This window comes from Protopterus annectens, chromosome 5.part0, assembly GCF_019279795.1.
Source record: "Protopterus annectens isolate FY-2018-M chromosome 5.part0, PAN1.0, whole genome shotgun sequence".
Lineage (NCBI taxonomy): Eukaryota > Metazoa > Chordata > Ceratodontiformes > Protopteridae > Protopterus > Protopterus annectens.
The window spans coordinates 663,872,426-663,894,125 of record NC_056735.1 but is presented as its reverse complement, the minus strand read 5'-3'; the positions used below and the strand labels follow the sequence as shown (position 1 = coordinate 663,894,125).

Genomic DNA, 21,700 nt, shown 5'->3' with positions numbered 1-21,700 from the left:
GTGTGTGTGTGTGTGTGTCAGCTACTTGGACATGGACACGAAGCACTGGTTGGACAGAGAGTGTACTGGAGATTAGCTTGCCAGCTAGGTTCAGATCTGGACCATATAGCTGTGCCAGTGGAGAGTCTTATTGGGGACCTGGGGAGCAAGGGAGAAACCAGCCCCAAACTGACTGTGATCTCTGTGTGCACTTAAGGGAAATTGTACTTTACTGTGTGTATTTGTTATCCTTTCCTTTTATATGAGATGTTAGTGGTGAGGATTGAGGCTCCTTGATTGCTGGACCAGGGCACAGGCATCACACTGATTATGACCTCTCTCTCCAGCTATTAGAAGAGTGTCACTTTTAAGTTATATCAAACAGTAAGGATACCAGAAACTAAATAATGCAACTATCTTCTGTAACCGAAATGGAAAAATATCACCACTAATTTGATAACCTGAGCAACATAGTTATAACTATAATTATAAATATAAATATAAATATACATATAAATATAAATGCATCTGCCATAAATAAAAATGATAAAAACAGACACATAAATGCATATACATGCAAAAGAATAAATAGGTAGCTAAATAAAATAATAAATAAATCATCATCAAATAGCTTTAGGCATGCGAGAACATTAATTTACAGTAAAAAGCTTCAGGTTCAATTCATTATTGAGGCTATCTGGTTGTAAAATAGGTAGACCATAATGGGAATGGACCCTATTCCTAAGTCAAGGTGTGATTAAATTTCAAGAAATTAGGGTTGCTTCAAACTTTGATGTTAGCTAGAAGTGCTCTTCACAGCATCTGCAATTTGCCCAGTAATGACTCCTTCTACAATTCATATGGAGTTACATGTATCGGTAACATATGTAAGTACAATTGTAAGTTTGTTTTTATAAACGAACCATGGCTCCTACTACTACTGGAACTGAATGGATATCCTTCCACATTGCCCTTGTTTCTCCCTGCAAATCCTGGTATTTTATGACTCTGTGTCTGTTTGTATGTAAGACACTACAGTCACTGGATGCAGGAATTCCAGTGATCAATGCTACTTTTGTATTCTTTTCATGAGCTACTATATCTGGTTTTCTTGCATATATTTTTTGAACTTTTGGTAATGGGTGATCTCATGTGATATAAACTTCATCTTATGTTTCCTGTGTTTTTCAACTACTTTAATATTATAATGTTTGCACAATTCCCAATACAACAGTCTTGCCACATTATTATGCCTTTCAGTATACAATCCTTCTGCCATTAGTATATCACAGCCAGCACCAAGATGTGGATGGCTTCCAATTCAGTTTTGCAAAACCTACTTTTGTCTGTTTCTCCCACATTTTCAATGGACTTTGTAAACCAATGTGTATGTAGTCCACTATCTTGGGCTGCCAATATTAACCTTTTGTCTTTTGGTTTAAATTCACCTCTTCTTAACTGTTCCTTCATTCGATCTTGATCAACACGAGGTTATTCTAAGAGTTTTCTATACCTACAACTGTATTTATGCATTTTTCACATTTCTTGTCTTCTCAACTGATCCTTCATCTTATATTCTTTCTTTTGTTTTTTGGCACATTTGGTTGCTGCCTGAGTTTTATCTGCTTCTAGTTTGATTTCCATTCCCACTTGATATGCTTCTGCTAAACTAAGCAGGGAAGTCATTTTAGACTTATTCTCCTCATGCTTTAAAAATTTCACTACATTTGGGTCTTGTGAGGTTAGTAGATATGTATGCAGTCCCAAGATTGCAGATCTATACATGTAATCAGTTTTAAAGGAGGCCCATACCTCCTTCGGAACGGGGAATATATAATCTTGATATGCACTGATTTTTTAAATCATTTGATGAGCATGAAGCATCCTTCTTGTTTCCCTGTCCAACCAATCCAACACCTTTTGGGGCCAGTCAATCACTCCAAAACTGTACGTTAGAACAGAAAGAGAAAATTGGTTTATAGTTTTGACTTTGTTCCTAGATGTCAGTGCTGTTTTCAGTATTAATTTTAGTCTTCTAAAATATTCCTTACTAAGTTTTATTCACATTTGTTCATGCTTTATTGTTGATCCTTCATCAGTTCCCAAGTATTTATACACTCCCTCTTGCTCAAGTTCTTTTATATCACATTCCTGTCATAAACTGATGTTTTCCTGGTGCTGCAGTTTTCCTACTGTAGAGGTTGCTTTTGCATGTTCATCAAGACCAAATGACATTCTTATATCATCTGAAAAGGTTTTGACAATCTGCAGCTGTGCTTTCAGTTCCACATCTGATGAAATAAATAGTTTTAAATCATCCACAAAAAGAAGATGAGAAGTCTTTACACTTTATTGTTTTCTGGGATCCAAATTGTAGCCATGACCTAATCTGTTAAACAGACAGCATTATGAGTTAAAGGCAAGACAAAAGAGCAGCTATGACATAGATTCACCCAGAAACATCTCCCTTTGGATTTTTATGCTTGGAATAATAATTTGTCCTTTATCATGACCTAACTGCAAAATGGTTTGCCACTGTTTCATATGACTCTCTTTTACTACCCTTTTCTTCTACTGCCCTGATTGTGTTTTCTTCTAAATAACTATAAACTTTGTTGGCATCAATTCCAGTATATAGTTTATAGGTCATCAGAAGACAAGTTATTGCTTTATAGTTTTTTAGGATAGCTTGTAGGTTCGCTCTTAAGTAGGATCATTGTTTTTCCTGTTGTTAACCAGGTTGGTGTCTGTTCGGGTTGCGCTTACAAATACTTCATACACATGGCTATATCTTCAAGTAAAGATGTTAATACTTTCATCCAGAAGTTAAGTACTGCAACTAGGCCTGGGGATTTCCATTTAGGAGCTTTTCTTAACTTTGTTTCAATATTTCTGGCTGTTACTTCATTTCATTTCATATCCTGTACATTTGAACTTCTTATTCTTTCTTTTGCTTTTTATATCCATTTAGCATTTTTGTTATGTTCCACAAAATCTTCATAGATATTTCTCTAAAATGTATCTATTTCTTCTTTTTTTTGGTGGTGTTTCAATTCCTTTTGCCTTGTTTCCCAATTCTCTATAAAACTTTTTTGGGTCATCAATAAATTGCTTATTTTGTACATTTCCTTTATATTTATTTGCATATCTTCTAAGTTTTTCTGCTTGTGCTGATATTTTTAGTTTATTATTTGGGACAGTTCATGATAAATCCTGATCTGTTCTGATACTGTGCATTGCTTTTATCACGTCTATATTTCGGGTCTATATTAAATAGACAAAAGATCAAAATTTCAAACTCTCACATGAGCGTAAATTCAGCAACTCTAAATCACTATTGTGAGGGGCTGCGCCCCCCACACCTCCCATTAAATATATATTCTAACTCCAAGACCACACTGCAGTGAGGAAAGGGCAACTATTCTGATCTTCACTGTACTGTGATAAAAAAAAAAATTATCGAGTTGCTGAATTTCTGCTCATGTGAGCGTTCGACATTTTGATCTTTCGTCGATATAAAGTAGACCCTATATTTCTGAGTATTCCTGATTTGTTCTGATACTGTGCATTGCTTTTATCACATCTATATTTCTGAGTATTTTTGCTGATCTGTTCCATCTTCTATACACTTCTAACAGTGACACCTCTTGTCTTAACTGCTTTATAGTTTTCTCTATTCAGTACTTCCATGATGGCATTTGATTTCTCCCCTTCCTTTCCCTTACTGTCCTATGTTTTTGTTGTAAAACTTTGCCTGTTATTAATTTAGCTACACATTACTTCTGTTATATCGCATGTATCTCTATGAACAGTCCTTATTAATGTGTTCATTTGTTTTACCAAACTTCTAACTTTTTGGGTTTTATTGACTTTCTGTAGTCTGTTTCTTTCATTGAGCCTGATATGTCTGTACATCTCTATTAAATCAAGCAACTCTTCTCTTAGATCATTTTCTTCTAAACTGAGGTCACATTCTTTGTTCTCCAATTCCAGAGGGCATTCTGAAGAAAGTTCCAGAGCATCTTCCTGTGCCATATTGTCTTCAGTTTCATCCTATGTTATCTGTTGCACTTTCATATGGGTACTCACTGGCCTATCACTCTACAACACTGACTGTGTCAGAGTTGCCACAGTTTCCTGTTCCTTCCCTTGTGCAACTCCAACTGAACTTTTGTACTGGTTTCCTGTGGAAGGCTCCAAAATATCTTCATATAGCTACTGATGAGACATTTCTGCTCTACCGGTTTCTCCTTAATTTGGGGATCCATTGCTTTATCCTGCTGTGATATTATCAAAATTAGATTTTTTACACTAAGTCCTTCACTTCGCAGGTAAGCCATAACCTCAGTTTCTCTTTCTTTAACTTCTCCATTACTAATCCTATTTTCCACTTTGTTTTCTTATTTTTGTATTGTAATAGTTTCCATATCCAGATGCCTTTGCCTCTGTTTCTCTTCAAATGTTTTTGGTACTGCTCTTTTTGTATTGACTAGTTTTGCTTTATCCTTTGCATAAATATCGCACTGTATTAAATCTCTTTTTCTTTCCCATGTCCATATTTCTTCTTCAGATGTCTCATCTCCTCCTGATTCTCCTTACTTGAGGGACTCGTTTTTCCATCATGCTGTGATATAACCTGTGTTATACTTTCTACACTAAATCCTTCACTTCACAGGTACTCCATAACTTCAGCTTCTATTTTTTTAACTTCTGCTTTACTAATCTCCTGTTCTACATTCTCCCTTTGTGATCTTATTTTTTATCTTGTGATGCTTTTGTCTGTATTTCTCTTCAAATATCTTTTGGGCTGCTTTTTTGTATTGATTAATTTGGCTTTTTCCTTTCCATAAATATTGTACCATTTCAGATCTGTCTTTCTTTCCCATGTCCATATTTCTTTTTTATACCTTTCAAAAATCTTTAGATTTTGTTCTTTATATTTTTGCACTTTCTCGGTCGCTTCTTTTTCCAAGCTGCCCAAGGTTTCTTGGTCTATATAATGTTTTTCACAAATCTGTTGTATTAATGAACACAAAGTTCTATTTGAAGCTTCTGACAGTTTTTCTTGAGCAAGTATTTTTCTTTCTTCTAATTTCTCTATTAATCATTTTGTGTATCTTCCATTTGGAAATTCTGAGCTTCTTCCATAATAGTAACAATACATCATTTCTTTCTTATCCTCAGTAGTCTACTCTATCATCTTTATGGGTCTTTTCTGGCCTGTCAATTTTTGCGATTTTTTTTATGGACTACTACTTCCTTCTACAACATGAGGCCACCCTCCCCCTGGGCCTGACCCCATTGTAGGGATGTTTCCATGTCTTGAGGATTCTACTCTGTCTTTTTTTTCCATTCCTAGAACCAGTGTACCTAGCAGGATTTGGCACTTTTTTATCCTGGGTCTTTTGAACCCAGCTATCTTTTCTTTATTTTTAACCTGCTACTGCCCATGATATATGCTGTACAAAATACAGTCTATATATCAGTGTCATCTTGGTGAGATTTTGTGAAAAACGAGGTCCACCTAGTGAAGTTACTCACCAAGACTTGAGAATGAATTCACTTCCAACAATGCTATTCTCCTTTGCTTGCTGATTTATCATCTCTCCATTTGGACCCCATCAGTAGTATAACCACCTTGATACTCAGACTCCATCAGTAGTATAACCACCCTGATGCTCTTTAAATGTGAACGTATGTGCATTAATAATGTGCTGTGCGCTAGTGTTACTAAAGGGACAGACTGAGCAACCCATACTATGTCAGTGCTGTTTTTTTTCAATATCCTAATAACATCCTAAATAAATGGAACATGTCATATTATAAAGTAAATGTCTGCAGAATTTAAGTTATAAAGCTTATGAAATTTAAAGAAACTCCCCTTTTTGTGATGTCCTTTATGTTAAACTAATTTCTAAAGAGACTCCTCAAGGCTTATTTTTTTTGCATATAACCACATATCAGGAGCTACGTGCTGGAATTCCACATTATCATGGAAATTCTATGGGCGTTGAAGAACTCAGTTTAAGTCTTTGACTTAAATTCTGTGACTAGGCACTGATGGTAATACATATTTGGTGGCTGATGTGGGTTTTCTAAACAAAGTAGTAGCTATCTTCTGTAGTCTAAGAACACTTCTGAAATGATTTTGCTGAAACCTACATTCAGTAAAAGGCACTATGCTATGTATATATATATATAGAGAGAGAGAGAGAGAGGGAGAGGGAGAGAGAGTCTATACTGAAATGACAAAATTCTTAAAACAGATATTTGAATATAGTGAGCCAAATCATTAAACGGCTTAAAAAGGGAAACAAAAAAAGTAAAACAGTGTTTTTGCAGGGAGAAGCCCCCTTGTACCCCCCCCCCCCCCATTATATATACTTACTCCAAGATCACACAGTGGGGAATAAAGAAAACTTCCATACTCCCCTGTAGCTGATCTTGCCCCAACTGCCAAATATAAACTCAAATCCTCCCACACATAAGTAGACATACTAACATGCACACATACATTCACGCCACCTTAGTAATGGGAACTATTCCTAACTCTAACCCTGTCCCTTCCCTAAACCCTAGCTCTACACCTTTCCTTTGCAAAAACCTACACTGCCACTACACAAGACAGATTCAGACACACAAACATGCACAAACACACATTAACAACACTACATCTGTCCCTTTACCTAACCCTAACCCTAAAATGCACACACTCGCACACAAATATACAAAATCTACCCCCTCATCTGTTCCCTTACTTAACGCTGTCTCTCTCACACACACACACACACACACACACACACACACACACACACACACACACACACACACACACACACACACACACATTCACACACACCGCCCAACATGCAAATGCTGTCACCCCTCCAAACCCACTAGCCTTTACTGATGCAACATTTCCTCAATATTTATCTGTTCAGCTGCCTGTTACTTAGATATTAAGCACCACCACTCATACTCATCAGCCAAATGGATGTCTGATAAAATGATGGGAACACACACACAAAAACACACACATGCATATATATGTAAGGAGGTATGGGGTTCCCCCATATGGACGGTGTGCAAATAGACTTGCTCCCTGGAAAAAGTTTTGTTTTAGGTTTGCCAAATGTGTTTTTCAACAAAACTGTTTCAGACATATCAGACTTGCTGAAATTACCGCCCATGATTTGATATGAATCCTAAATAAGAAGGCCTAGATATTCAATAATAGATGACTGCATATAATGTTAAAGAAACACCAAAAGCACTCAAGTTCCACAAGTCAGCAATTACAACATCATCCTTCATGTATCTGTTCAAATGTACTGATGATGACATTTTCTTGTTCTTAAAGAGGTGCCATCTAACTTAGTCTACCTGCAGAGCAAAGGAGTCCCTCATGATGTAATCACATGTACCCTATTTTCTGTAAGTATTACCTTACTCCTGACTAAGTTAAGATCCATTAGTTTACTTCTAGTCATTTGACTGGTGTACTTAACCAGTTGCCAGATAAAAAAAATAGTATCAAAATGTTTGCATTTCTAGTTTGGTAACTTTCTGTACTGTTTTATCACCGTGCCACATTGTTTTTTTGTTTATATGTCTGTCTATCAATCAAAAAAATCTATCTATCTATCTATCTATCTATCTATCTATCTATCTATCTATCTATCTATCTATCTATCTATCTTTTTGTGGACTGAGTTAGACCTACTGAGAAGAGCCTGTTTTCAGAGTGCACCAAAGGAGAAAAGCTCTAGTAACATACATTTAAAATACTTATGCCCTGTACTCTTTTAGTGAGGAACTTCTGTAGTCATTCCAGTTGTTGGATATGCCTAGTTATGTACATACCAAAGGGGGTATTGTACTCAATGATAGGTCTGATGAATGCTGAATACAGTGGAGCAATGACTTCCTTGGACTAAGATGCCATACCTTTGTTTATAAGTTGCTCAACATAGAATGATTTCCTCACCACTGTAGACGTGATGATCAATGTGTAGATTACGATCTATGTGTGTCCCTAAGTCTCTGACTGCTGGGTCAACTCTAAGGGGTGTGTTGTCAACATGATAGTTACTAGGGGTGGATGACTTCCCAAAGGATACTATTATGCATTTCTTGGCATTTAGTTTTAGTCCAAGGCTCTGACACCAGTTGTTTGTCTGTATAAGCCCCTCCTGGAGAACATTTGTGTCAGTATGAGATTCAATGATAGCTCCTAATTTGCAATCATCTACAAATTTAGTCAGCCAGAGACCACTGACATTGGCCTTGACTTCTGAGAATTAAATACCAAAAAGGAGTGGTCCAAGGACTGATCCCTGAGGTACTCCACTTGTGACTAATTTCCTGGGTCCTGTCTGTGAGCCAGTTGGCTATCCACCGGGTGACATACGGGTTTGTACTTAACCTCTTGAGTTTGTCAGCAATGCCCGAGTGGGGTATTGTGTCAAATGCCTTGTTCAGGTCAAGGTAGGCAGTGTGAATGATTTTGCCATCATACATTGCTTTGGTGACCTTCTCAAAGAAGTCCACCAGGTTAAGTAGGCATGACCTGTTTGTGACGAAACCAAACTGGGTTGGGTCCAGTATCTGGTGGTTTACTATATCTTTATTGATCATCTCCATAATAATTCTTTCCATGGCTTTAAATATAAGATTAGTAATACTTATGGGTCTGTAGTTTCCAGGGGCTGTAGATGGCCCACCTTTGTTCAGAGGGATGACTGTTGCCTTTCTCCATTCATGAGGCACGAAGCCTGTTTGGAGGCTACAATTAAATAGTAATTCCAGACGCCCTGATAGGTCATGTTTCATGCTAATTAGAAGGCATCCTGGGATATTGTCTGGGCCCATTGATGCAGTGTTCTTGGTCTTAGAGAGCATTAAAGACCTGTTCCCTAGTGATAGTAAGGGGGAGTTATATTTGATGATATTTCTTGAGGGAAGGTTGAGGGGGAGAGAGAGGAATAAAGTTGGAGCTGAATTTATCAGCCCAAAAGTTTGCTATATCTTCTGGCTCAGTATTGGTGGCTCTATTTGCAATGAGCTTTGCACAGAATTGTGTATTGCATTTGAAGTTGCAGACATAGCTAAAGAATGATTTGTGTTTGTCCTTGGCCTAGGAGGCCAAACTTAATCGCTTTGGCACACTTTATTTGTCATCTGAGTTGTTTATTTAGTTTGATGAGAGTGCTTTTATCCTGCTGGGTGCTCCACCTCCTATTTTTGCCATAATTTTCTTCCTCCTGTTATACATCCGATTGATTTTGTGATTCCACCAGGGTGGCTTGTTTTTTGAGTTAGTTCTGTACTTCTTCCTTGAGGGTACAGCTGCCTCTATGCATCTAATAGCATGCTTGTACAGGGTTTCTGTAAACAGTTCTGCATCCGCAGAAGTGTTCTCAGGGTTTATAGAGGCTTGAAATTTTGCCAAGTTCTCATTTAATAGCAGGAGGTTAGCCTTAGAATAGTTCCTGAATATTCCCGGTTTAGCTGGGGGTCTAGGTTTTATTTTTATTTCAAAGGAGACCATTTTGTGGTCTGACCTTACCATTGAAGGCATTACAGTGGGGGGTGTGCAGCACTCTCCCATATTAGTGAAAACCAGATCCAGTATGGTTGCACCTATAGTTGGTCTACTGACTGGTCCAGGGAGTTTGTGTTTACAAAATCCAGGAATCTCTATGCATATACGTTGTTAAGTTTTGTTGTTTTTTTCCTTTTTTGAATATGGGAGTAACAGTTGATATCTTTCATGCTGTTTGAGCAACACATTTTTATGCAAATTATTAAACATACATGTCAATAGTTTATTTATTATATTACCTGAGTTCTTTAATAGTATAGCTGGGATTTTATCTAGACCTACTGATGTTTTATTATACAGCTTTGTTAGTACTTCGATACTTTTTAGTGTGATTTCAGGACAATCATATTACATTGTGCTCAGCTTAGTTACACTTATGTTAGTCATGCTTAATTATAATGCTTTCGGTGTCATTTCCATTATTAATAAAGTGGCTGTTAAATTTATTAGCAACATCTATTAGGTTAAATGACTTTTTATTATTCATTTTGACAGATAAAACTATGTTTGTTAATTTCCATAAGGAATGTACTTATAATATTCATGTTTTTGTTTTATAGTTTGTCTGTTTTCATAATTTCTTTTAACTCACTTGATCGTGTGTTGAAAATTTAAAATGGAATATCTTCCATCATTACCTGATATTTTTGTATTCCAATTTATTTAATTAATCTCACTACTCACTCGTATGCATACTATAAGCATACTATTTTTATATATAGTCTTCATTTTCTTACATTTCCTTTTTGGAAGGTTTTTTAACTATTTTCTGATTGACACAAAGGAGAACCAATCAAGTTTATTTTATTTGTAATTACTAAGTTCAAAATGCCTTCTTTCCCTGTATTTTGCTCTACTGATTGGGTAATACTATGAAATAATAGCATATCAATAAACTGAGAAGCATAGTGATTATTGACACTTAAATTCCTCCACATTATGTTTGGGTAGTTAACAATCTCTAAGAAGAATCAATTTACTATTACTAAATCTAATCTCTATTTTTTTAAAATATTCTATGTTCTTCCTTGCTCATATTAGACCATCAGTAACATGTTATTACCGCTTATAATTTCTTCGGTCTCTACTAGATCAAATATTTAAGTCTCTGTTTCAAATCTGTTAATACTAATTCAGACAACACTGTCTTTTTAATCAATACCATAGCAACACCACTTCTCAACTTATCCTGTAGAGGCTCATATTTCTTATACCCACAAAACACACAGGTCATTGAATTTCCTCCTTCAGTAATAACTACCAGATCAAAACCTTCTTGTTCAATAATAAATTTCAATTCATTATGCTTGTTACCCACACTCTCTGCATTACAGAAGAACACATTTATACTATTATCACATTTCCTGAATATATTGTTTCCTTTAACTGATGTTCTAAAAAAAGACTTTTACATGTTCCAATATTTTTCCAGCCAGAGAGTCAGACCTGTACTGACTAAAATGAAATACGTCCTTGGAAAACAAATGTAAGTCATTTTTACAATACTTCCAGTGTTTAATTAGTTTTACATTATAAACTGTATATACCTGTAAAAGCCAGGTATTATACAAATGCATTTATTGTGCATGTAATCATTCTACCTTGCGGATGTAAGTATGTTGCTGAAAATTACTAGTATTGAGTTAGTTTTAACTTTTCTGTGATAGACATTATACATACCTTCATGTATGTGTCCTTATGGGGTAAACCTTAAGTCATCTCCTCCTACATGTTTTAATATTATATTGTATCTTATTTTTCCATTAATTATTTTTTCAATAATATTTAGTAGATTAGTTATGTTCAGCCCTGAGATTGATGATATTGTAACTTTCTCCTTATTTATTGAATATATTCACCTAGCACAAGTCATAAGCATGGAGTCACCCAGGATCAGAATTTCTTGTTCTTCTAATATCTTTTCTTCACCATCCTTGGAACTATTCTGCATGTTAATAACTTGATGTAAAGATTCATGAAGAATCTCTTTTCTGAAAGTTCTATACCGTGTCTCGCTCCCTTCTCAAATCTCTTCTTTTAATATTTTCTCTCTACTCTCATAGTTATTTATCACATTATCTCCAGTATTATCATTTATAAGCCTTTCTTTGTTTACTGTCAATATTTTCCTGGTCTCAGAAACAAGAACATAACTTGCTAATGTATTTATAGAACCAATGTTTCCCAGAGTAGTAGATTCCCCTGTACTATTAGCACTATGGATAAAATCATTATCTGTTAATGTTGCACAACTAAATGATTCAGCTTCTTGTGGATTTATATTACTTCTATTAACTTTTCTGGATTCTTTGATTAATTTCTGTTGTTTTTTTTTCAAATGCTTAGTCTCCCTTTTCCTTTTATTTATCACAGCAACAGGTTCATTAGCCGCTTCACTGGGATTTCAGTCTTTGTTACTAATTTCACGATTCTTTAATTATTAATTGTGACTCATTGTTTGATGTTTCTCCGTCTGCCCCTCTATCATGTGTACCACTGTCTTTAATCACTCCTTCTCCTTAAAGCATTAACTGATAATCTTCAATACAGCTTTTAATATGCATATAGATACTGCTCTACCATTAATGCATGTATAGTCATTAAGATAATCTAGTGGTTTAATTTCAGTTGTTAGCACCAAGTCTTACATTTTTCTTCCACAACTTCACAATGTTTTTCACAATTAATGCACTTCTTGTTTGTGTCTTCATTACTTTTTATGTATAGTTTACGTCCCACGCACTCTGTTAAAAAAATTATACTTTAATGCATTGTGTGTGCTTAGCATTTCCATGCAGCAGATATTACTGGAAAATCTTATTTTTCTTACATTTAGTATTTCAAGTGAGTAACTAAAAGGATTAACTATATGCCTTCACAAAAATATAATATTACACTTATTATGGCTACATGATGTTTTCTTGCACTCTTACTACAAGAGATTGCTATTAAAACTAAACATGAACAAGTTGCAAAAATATATGAATCAATTACAAGTATTGCAATTACCCTTATTAGCTGTATGAAATTGATACTGTTATTCCTATTCAACAATATTTTAAACTACTTCCCAGTGACTATTAGTAACTTATTGTATCATGCAAAAACAAGGTAAAATAATTCCAGCAGAGCAGTAAGAAAAGTATAGCCAATAATTTCATAGGCACTTCAGACTGATAATTAAGAATTAAAAGTTAACATGTAGAGAAATTTCCAGCAAAATAGTTAAGGGTATGTAGATAAATTTGATAGTAATTCCACTATTTACTAAAAAAACAACAAAACTTAACCAGGAGGTCACAGACTGAATTCCACTACTTTTTCACAGCATTGATTAAAAGTTGCCTTAATATCACAAATATTAGATTAGAAATTCTGGCAGAACAGTTATGACTATGCAGCTAGTGATTTCTATAATTTAACTACTTACTGGCAAGAACAATGATGAATTTTACTTTAAGAATCATCATCAGCCCCCTTTTTCCCATTTTTTTCTACATGGGTTGGGGTATCGTGTTAACTGTTGCCACCTCTCTCAATTCAGTGCCACACTTCTGCCTTCTTCACAGATCTTCTTTCACACAATCTGTCCAGTTCTTTGCTGGATATCCTTGCTTTCTCTTGCCTTCTTCTTATCTGTCCCAAATCTTCCTCACTAGATTGTCTTCTGATTTTCTGCACTTGTCCAAACCACTGTAATCTGTTCTCTTTGATCTTTTCTGCAATTGGAGCTACTGTGGCTTCTGCTGCCATGTCCTCATTTCTTCTTCTGTCCCACAGAGTGCATCCTATCACCCTTCTCAGGCACTACATTTCTATAACCTCTAGCTTCTTCATCTGTTCTGCCTTTACTGCCCAGGTTTCTGTACCATACGGTAGCACTGGTTACATCACTGTCTTGTATACTTTACTTTTCAGCTTCTTTGGCATTCTTCTGTCATAGACTATACCTGACACTCTATGCCAGTTGGCTGCAGTCTCTTTGATTCTAGCTTTGACCTCTTCATTCAGACTTCCCTTCTCCTTAACTACCCCTCCCAGATACTTGAAGCTGTTTACCTCTTCCACTGTCTTCCTTTCTATCTCTATTCTCAGCTTCTTCTGATTTCTCCAAATTGCTGCCATTACCACTGTCTTATCTATGCTTAGTTTCATTCCATATGCCTTCAGTTTTACATTCCATTCTCCTATAATTTGCTGAAGTTCTTTCTCAGAGTCTGCCTATAATGCCACATCGTCTGCATACAGCAACTTTGTTGATCTGTCCCCTCCGACCTCTTTGCTAATGTAGTCCATCACCAGTATGAACAGTTGTGTGCTCAGAACTACACTCACTCCCACTGGGAAGCCCTCTGTGAGACCAAACACTGTTTGTACTTGAGTCACTGGGTCCTTGTACATAGCCTTGTACATAGCAATAAGGGACTAGTTGGCATGATGGTTAAGGTCTTCACCTCCCACGCACAAGGTACAAGGTTTGATCCTGACCTCCGACCAATGCCTGTTTGGAGTTTGCTTGTTTTCCCTGTGTCTCCATGGGGTTCCTCCCACATCCAAAAAACATGCTGAGTGTTTCCATCTCAAACTCACCAATGAACAGAGCTGTGGGCAGTAGCACAGACTCTACATGGTGTCCTATAGGGGGAAGAGTTGTACAGACCAACCGCTTTGGGCATCTACCGTGGTGTGCAGCATCCTCAAGATAGGAGAACATGGATCACAGACTGTGCCCCATGGCAAGGCTAGCCCCTCAATAGTGTAAACTATGGCTCTAGGTGATTCAGTCATGTTGACTAATGTTGCCAAAATTGGGCATGGGTAGTTACTGATGATAAGTGGGTTGAGGACCCCGTCTATTCTGACCTACGCCAGGGACCCATGCTAATGGTGGGAGGGGTATATGTGCCCTTATTGGCCAATATGTGCCTGCCATAAAGCCCAGCAGCCCTGGGTCAATAAGCTACTGGCTGGCCAGTGTCTAGTTGCCCAGCCTGGGTTACCTGGAATAGCTCTGTTGAGTGGAAGCTGGATGTTAAACCAACCAACCTCCCAAACATCAACTAAGAATTGCTACACTTAATGATGATGTGGAGAAGGCTGGACAGCCTATGTATCCAAGAGACAATATGAAAGGGCAGTGCGGCAAAGCAACTTGGCTTGGGATCCAGACTCTACTACTCAGGTGGGGGACAGGCTAGAAATAGTGTAGGAATTGTGGTGAGACAGAGGCTTCAGAAGGTAGTGAGGGATATCATCAGAATTAATGACAGACGCATGGCAATCAGACTCCAGTGTAATGATAGGGCAGTATTCATAATCTTAGCCTGTGCCCCACAGCAGGGTTGTGATAGTGAGGAAAAGAGTGCATTCAGACAGCAGTTGGAGGACCTACTAGATAAAGCAGGACAACATGAATTGGTGTTTAAGAATCGTCCTCTGGAAATGACAGAGTTATTCTACCTATTTATTCTACACTCCCCAACATCCACAGTATCCTCAATCACACAATCATGCTAAGATGCGCAAGGTGCGTCTTCACATCTTTGTGTAGACATGACATGAAATGCCTCCTCATCTCGCATCTGATCTTGATGGGCATATTTTATTGCCCTTCCAACTCTCCTCTTGGGTGCAACTGGCTCTTCTTGTCATTTAGCTCTCCAACACTATTAATCCGTACAGTAACGTTAGAAGCATTACTCTGCCTTCTAATGTGTGCTGCATATCAGCTGTTAGCTGCCATTTCACAATGTATAAAAAAGTCCCACTTTCTGACTGATAACTGTAATTTCTGAATAGCATGTTCCCTGAAACTAAAGCTAGAGACCAACACCAAGCCCAGATACTTCTGTTTAAATGTTTCTGAATAAAACAATAGATGAGAATCTTAGAAGAATTCCTAGAGAAAATGATTTATCTGGTTTAAAAGTTAAAAGTAGAACAAACATTGCAAACTACTGAAAATTTTAACTTTTATACATTCTCACTTTTGTAAAACCCATGAGTTTCTGTCTGATTTATCATATTTAACTTATTTCTTGGCTGAATGTTGTAAGATAATTCATTTAGTATTTTTCTGCTTACAAGTTCTGCCACAGGCAAATAATGCATATGTCTTTAATTAAACAATATCAAACCTCTATGTTCCTATGTCTGTACTGTGGTAGGATCTATATTGAATCAGCGAATGCTTAAAAAAGCGAACACTGATTCATCGACTCTGTTTAACTGAAAGTCTCGAACACTCGGAACAGTGATTTTTTTTCCCAGGGAAAAAAATCGCTGTTCCACAAAAAAAAAAAAAAAAAAAAAAAAAAATCTTAAAACAGTATTTAATGTGGGGGGCTTCACCCCCACAACCCCCGATGTGGGGGGCTGTGCCCCCCACACCCCCTACTTAAATATACCAACTCCGAGATTGCACCACAGTTGAGGAAATGGCAAACTCTCAAAACCGGCCCAGCAAGTTTTTCCCTGGGAAAAAAATTGCTGTTCCGGGTGTTCGGGATTGTAGGCTTTCAGTTAAATAGGGTTGATGAATCAGCATTCACTTTTTTAAGTGTTCGCTGATTCAGTATAGACCCCTGTGGTAGAATTAACAATACATAGACATCCAGGAGGAACTGAAACATGCAGATAAAAAGTAATTATTAAAATATAGATGTTCATACCATTTTCTTTGACAGCTCCCCATCCAGTAACATAGCAGGTTGTTCTAAGGTAAAAGAACTGAGGGTTGAGAGGCAAACAGATAGGCTGAATGACATCATTGAAGAAAACTGGTGAACTTAATTCCAGCAAGGCAATATCATAGTCAGATGTGTACTCATCATACTGAGGGTGGATTAGAATCTTTCTAATTGATCGTGTTATCATGTTACTGCTCAGTTTGTTTATTACCCTCATGCCCATGTAAGCTTTCCACTGTGATGCTGCAGAATACCTGTAGAAACATGAAAAATTGACAAAAATGTTTGATGATGTTGCTAAATGTTAAGTTCACTTTACCTTCATGCACTGCAGCAACAGAAATAAACAGGCTCTCCATATACGCATTTATAAACAGTATATGCCATTCTGAACTGATCGTATAAGTGACTAAACTAAAACATTTTACCAAATCATCCATCAGAGCATATGATCATGTGTTGCATCTGTGTTTTTCAAAACCTATCAAAGTACATTTAGGTTAAAGTAAAATACTTAATTCTTGTAAATTTGATTCAGTGTGTAAAATAATGTAGTATAGTTGCAGAAATAAACCTAAAACCTAAAGAAAGTTATGATTTTCTGTATTCCAGCATAGTCCAATTAAAAAAACAATGGTGCTAGGTATTTGTAAAGGACTATCACTCAAATGCAGGGAATGTCACTGTTTGTCCTTCATCTTGACAACAAATCCATTCAAGTCATTGCAAAGGGCTAGCTTCAGAGGTTATTTTATATAATTGTGACCATGTCATTTTAGGAAATTTCTGCTAAAGTTAATTTCAACATTACATTGCAACCCCGTATTTGTTCTTGTGTTAAAGTCAATACTCCACAAACACATTTCAGCACTGTATTTTGCATCTGCGCAGTGCTTTTGTAGCTCTGTCTTATCTTGTCTGTTTTATCATTACTAATTATATATTTTCTGTCACCAAAATGATCAGGAACACCCTTCTTAATTGAAGATATATTATCCAGACTTTTTAATGTTTTTGGCAGTGGTTGGTTGCAGACAGTAATATTCATCAGGATCAGCACACAGTGTGCCCCATCGGTGTGAACAGTCACACTGCCATAGTCCTACCGCTTTCCCTGCCACAGACTATATCATACCTTGACACTGCATGTCAGCACAGCAGACAACACAGTAGTCACTACTGGAGGATATGAACTGCTTTGGTGGTGCATGGACTCATCAATAATAAAAGACTTAAAATGAACAAGGTAAGAGATGGCACTAAACACCACAATGGCTTCAATCCCGGATCTTTATTGAATGCAAACTTAATGCTTTTGTCCTGTTTTTACAAAGGACTTCATCAGAGTTAGTTTACAGGCAAGGGTGTAGCCAGGCATACTCTTTGTACTCCACTGAGTATATTTTTTCTAAGCATTATAACAACATGGCTTTTTCAGGCCATATTATGTCTACAAATGTCTAAATGAATGCCTTTAACAATAGGGGCAGTATTGCTCATTTAAAAACAATATTTTTAATAGTTTTAGGGGGAACAGCTGAAATGTTACTTACATTTATTAAGTGCATGGGAGCCAGCATTTTTGACAGATGTGCCCATTTTTAAGTGATATGTGTCCAAGGGGGGTTGCACTAAGAGATTGTGAGTGCAAAATGGAATATGCTTGTCCAACCCTGTTTACAGGAAATTACATCACACTTTAAAAAAATTTTACCAATCACATCAGTCACCAACTGAATAATTAATCAATTTAAAAGTTTCTAAAAACACATAAGAACACCTAAAGAAAGGACGAAAGCACTAAGTGTGTGTTCAATAAGGATCTGGGATTTAAGCCGGTGTTGCATTCAGTACTGTCTCTTACATTGTTTGTTTTAGTCTTGCATTGGATGTGTTTTTTATTTTAGTTTGGCCATTATAAATAATGCCCTCAGCATTACAGACCACCTGGCAGCTAAGGGTGTGGAAGCCCTTCATGTTGACATACCACAGTTCCACTGGCCCATTTGGGGCTCTGTTAGCAATGTGTGTGTATGTGTGTAATCTATGGCTCGCAGGACCTCAGAGAAATGGGCAATAACATAAAATGCTTGCTTGATGCTGATTCTATCCTCTGCAGTCCTAGGGAGCCAGATATACTTCTCCACATTCTGCAACATAATTAGGTACAGGTTTAGGGCTCATGAGAGTGAGCCTAATATCCTTTTTGTGCCCCAGTAAGTCACTGAAAGGTTCCTGTAGCTAAAGATGATTAAAACTACATATACCTTAGTAGTCACAGGTATGAGCATGCCACACATCCCCCTTGATTTTGCTTGTGGATGATATAGTTTGACAAGGGCCCTTACAGTCTTTCTGTCTACACAGAAACAGTCTACAATGCATTGGTCAGTGAGCTGGTGGTATGTTAGGTTCTGTACCTCCTTCAGTGGTGTGGATGGCCAAAACATACAACATTATGGGCATCATTTCTGATGATAGCTGATAGCACATGCTGAGATATCACTGCTGCCAATCCAACCATAGTTCCCCTCACATACACAATGATTTTCAGTGTAAGAAATGAGTATGTGCCATGGAGGAGCGTGCACATTTTATACATTTCTGAATTAGTCCACTATCTTAGTGTCATAATTTGCATACAGCGAGTGACACATTTTCATGAAGTTACTCATTTTCATGTTATTATGCACTTGTATGCATGGCATACTAAGCTATTTTGCCCCTCATGTGACCTAATTACCTCTGTTTTACAGTCAGCCATGGTCTGTGCATTGCCACTACCTATACTACTTTATGCTGTGTAATGCACTAAACATCATGAATCCTGGTGAATATCTTTGCTATTTGGAGAACAATGTTCAGGTTTCTTAGTGCACTAATTGACCTTTGGAGGCTGGCCTGCGTGACACACATATGCACACAGTCAGTTATGCATATAAACACACAAACACATATTCATTTATTTTGCATTCATGCCCATACAGACATGCACCTATATGTCCATACTCACATAGACACCCACACCCACACTCTGCTATACTTGCCTGTACCATGAGTAGGCACATAGGAGTGAATGGGTGAATATCAACTTTTGACAGTGTTCACTTTCCTTCCTAGATTAAAATTTATCTCTGGCAAGTAATACTCACAGCCACATTAATCAGAAGCTGTGGACATTTCCGGGCAGAGCACATGGTTAATTAGCCTTAGTTACTGCCCCAGACTGCTGCATTATTATGCAGCATCTCCAGTGAGACTGCTAACTGTGCTAAGTCCCCTGTGAGGGAATACCATAGCAGTAGGGTGATCTCTGAACCAGAAAGGCTTACCATGATGCAGAAATCCTCTGACATAAGGCTTCTGCCTATTAGTAAGTCTTTTTGAATGCCAGGGAATTAGTAACCAATAAGGCTGGCAGGAATATTTGTAGTTCAGGGCAGGAACTGACAAAAACACTATTTGAAAACCATGGAATGCAAACTATGGTCAAGGGGCAAAAGAAGACTGCTTTTCACTAATTGCATTTTTATAAGCTGCTTCATTTGGGGATCAGCAGGCAAGGCACTCACAACTAGGTGGCGTACTTAATGTTTTCCTAAATTCTGTAATATATATTTTTTTTCCTGAATTGTGCTAATAAACAATAACACAAAATATGGAGTAATCAGTACTGAAGCTGCACATAATACAAGTCACTGGTATTACTTTGTTGTCATTTTGTTTTTTACTGGGATTACATTTTTAGTTCTACTATTTACCTCAAACCTCTGTGTCCATGCACTACATACTGATTTATTTGCTCCCCTAGCAGTAGTATCAAATGTTCTACAGTCTCAAGGTTGGAAGCATGCATGTATTAGCATGTAGGTATTAAACTAGGGAACTTTTCTTATACTTGCCGGTTGACAGATCACCCTGCCTTCTGTGGAGGAATAGGTGTCAGGTAGTTTACAAACCTAATTCCATTAATTAGGATACGGACCTCCACCCTACTTGGCTCTCCAGTACTTTGGATGTTTAACGAACACAGGCCAGTAGCACCATAAATAGTAACTTTCCTCTGCATAATTGGAACAGCATAAGATTGTATACCTTCAAGCCTAGGGAAGGGACATTTGAAAGGGTAAAAGAAAAATCAAGGGAGATATTAACTGATGCACTCCTGCCTACTACAAGGAAGTACTTAAGTTCACATCCATTTGGTGGCAAGACCCTTCCCTCTCCCATTAATATATCCATTTTATTAATCAGCCATTTAGTGTCCAGAATGGACTCTGTGCAGTTAATAGCAATATATACAGGGATTTGCTTATGCATTCATATAAATTATAAAATCAGAGTTCCCAGTATCATATAATTTATTATGCTTAAGCCTTAATAATTCAGTGTTTACTGTGCATAACATCTAGGAAGGAGAAACACTAAGAGATAGAAATGGAGAAAGGAAGATACAGAAACAAACACACATATACACACACACAATATCTATCTGTATCTATCTATCTATCTATCTATCTATCTATCTATCTATCTATCTATCTATCTATCTATCTATCTATCTGTCTGTCTGTCTGTCTATCTATCTATCTGCCTATCTATCTATCTATCTATCTATCTGTCTGTCTGTCTGTCTGTCTATCTATCTATCTATCTGTCTGTCTGTCTGTCTGTCTGTCTATCTATCTATCTATCTATCTATCTATCTATCTATCTATCTGTCTGTCTATCTATCTATCTATCTATCTATCTATCTATCTATCTATCTATGTCTATCTGTCTATGTGTCTATCTATCTATCTGTCTGTCTATCTATGTATCTGTATCTATCTATCTATCTATCTGTATCTATCTATCTATCTATCTATCTATCTATCTATCTATCTATCTATCTATCTATATGTAAGTATGTATATACACAGACACATATGATTATAGTAGCTTTGGATGAGATCTACTTAGTAGATTATTTTATGGTATCAGAAGGTTTAGTTATAAGAGAAGTGGAGGTAGTTGAAACAGGATTTTTTGATCATCTTGCAATATTGCTAGAGATAAAGGTAAACAAGGAATATATAAAAATAGGCAAAGGAATAAAATGAATAAATGAGAAAGCATGGTATGAAGAAGGAAAGAGATTAATAATGCAGTTATAGAAAGATCATATTACTCTGAGAGCATCTTATAAAACTTGGTCTGTATGGTGGATGATATTTAAGCAAAAATATAAAAAATGTTTTTTTTTACAGTGGCAATATAATGTGAGAAAAGTAGAGAAAATAAAAAAGAACATATAATGATGCATTGGGAGACTTAGGACATAATAATAATAGAAAATACTTTGATAAAAAAAAGAATTATATGAAATAATTAAAAAAAAATGCAATAATAGTTATATAAGCAAAGATGTTTTTATGAGGAAAAATAT

The 21,700-nt window shown here is 36.6% G+C and overlaps 1 protein-coding gene across 1 annotated transcript in view; it reads right to left on the bottom strand.

Moving 5' to 3' along the window:
• LOC122802743 (suppressor of tumorigenicity 14 protein homolog) overlaps positions 1–21,700 on the bottom strand; it is a 910,319-nt gene that overhangs the window by 82,438 nt on the left and 806,181 nt on the right. Inside the window, exon 16 of the mRNA XM_044072511.1 lies at positions 16,255–16,526. Within this exon, the coding sequence (XP_043928446.1) occupies positions 16,255–16,526 (272 nt within the window). The remainder of the gene's footprint in view (positions 1–16,254; positions 16,527–21,700) is intronic.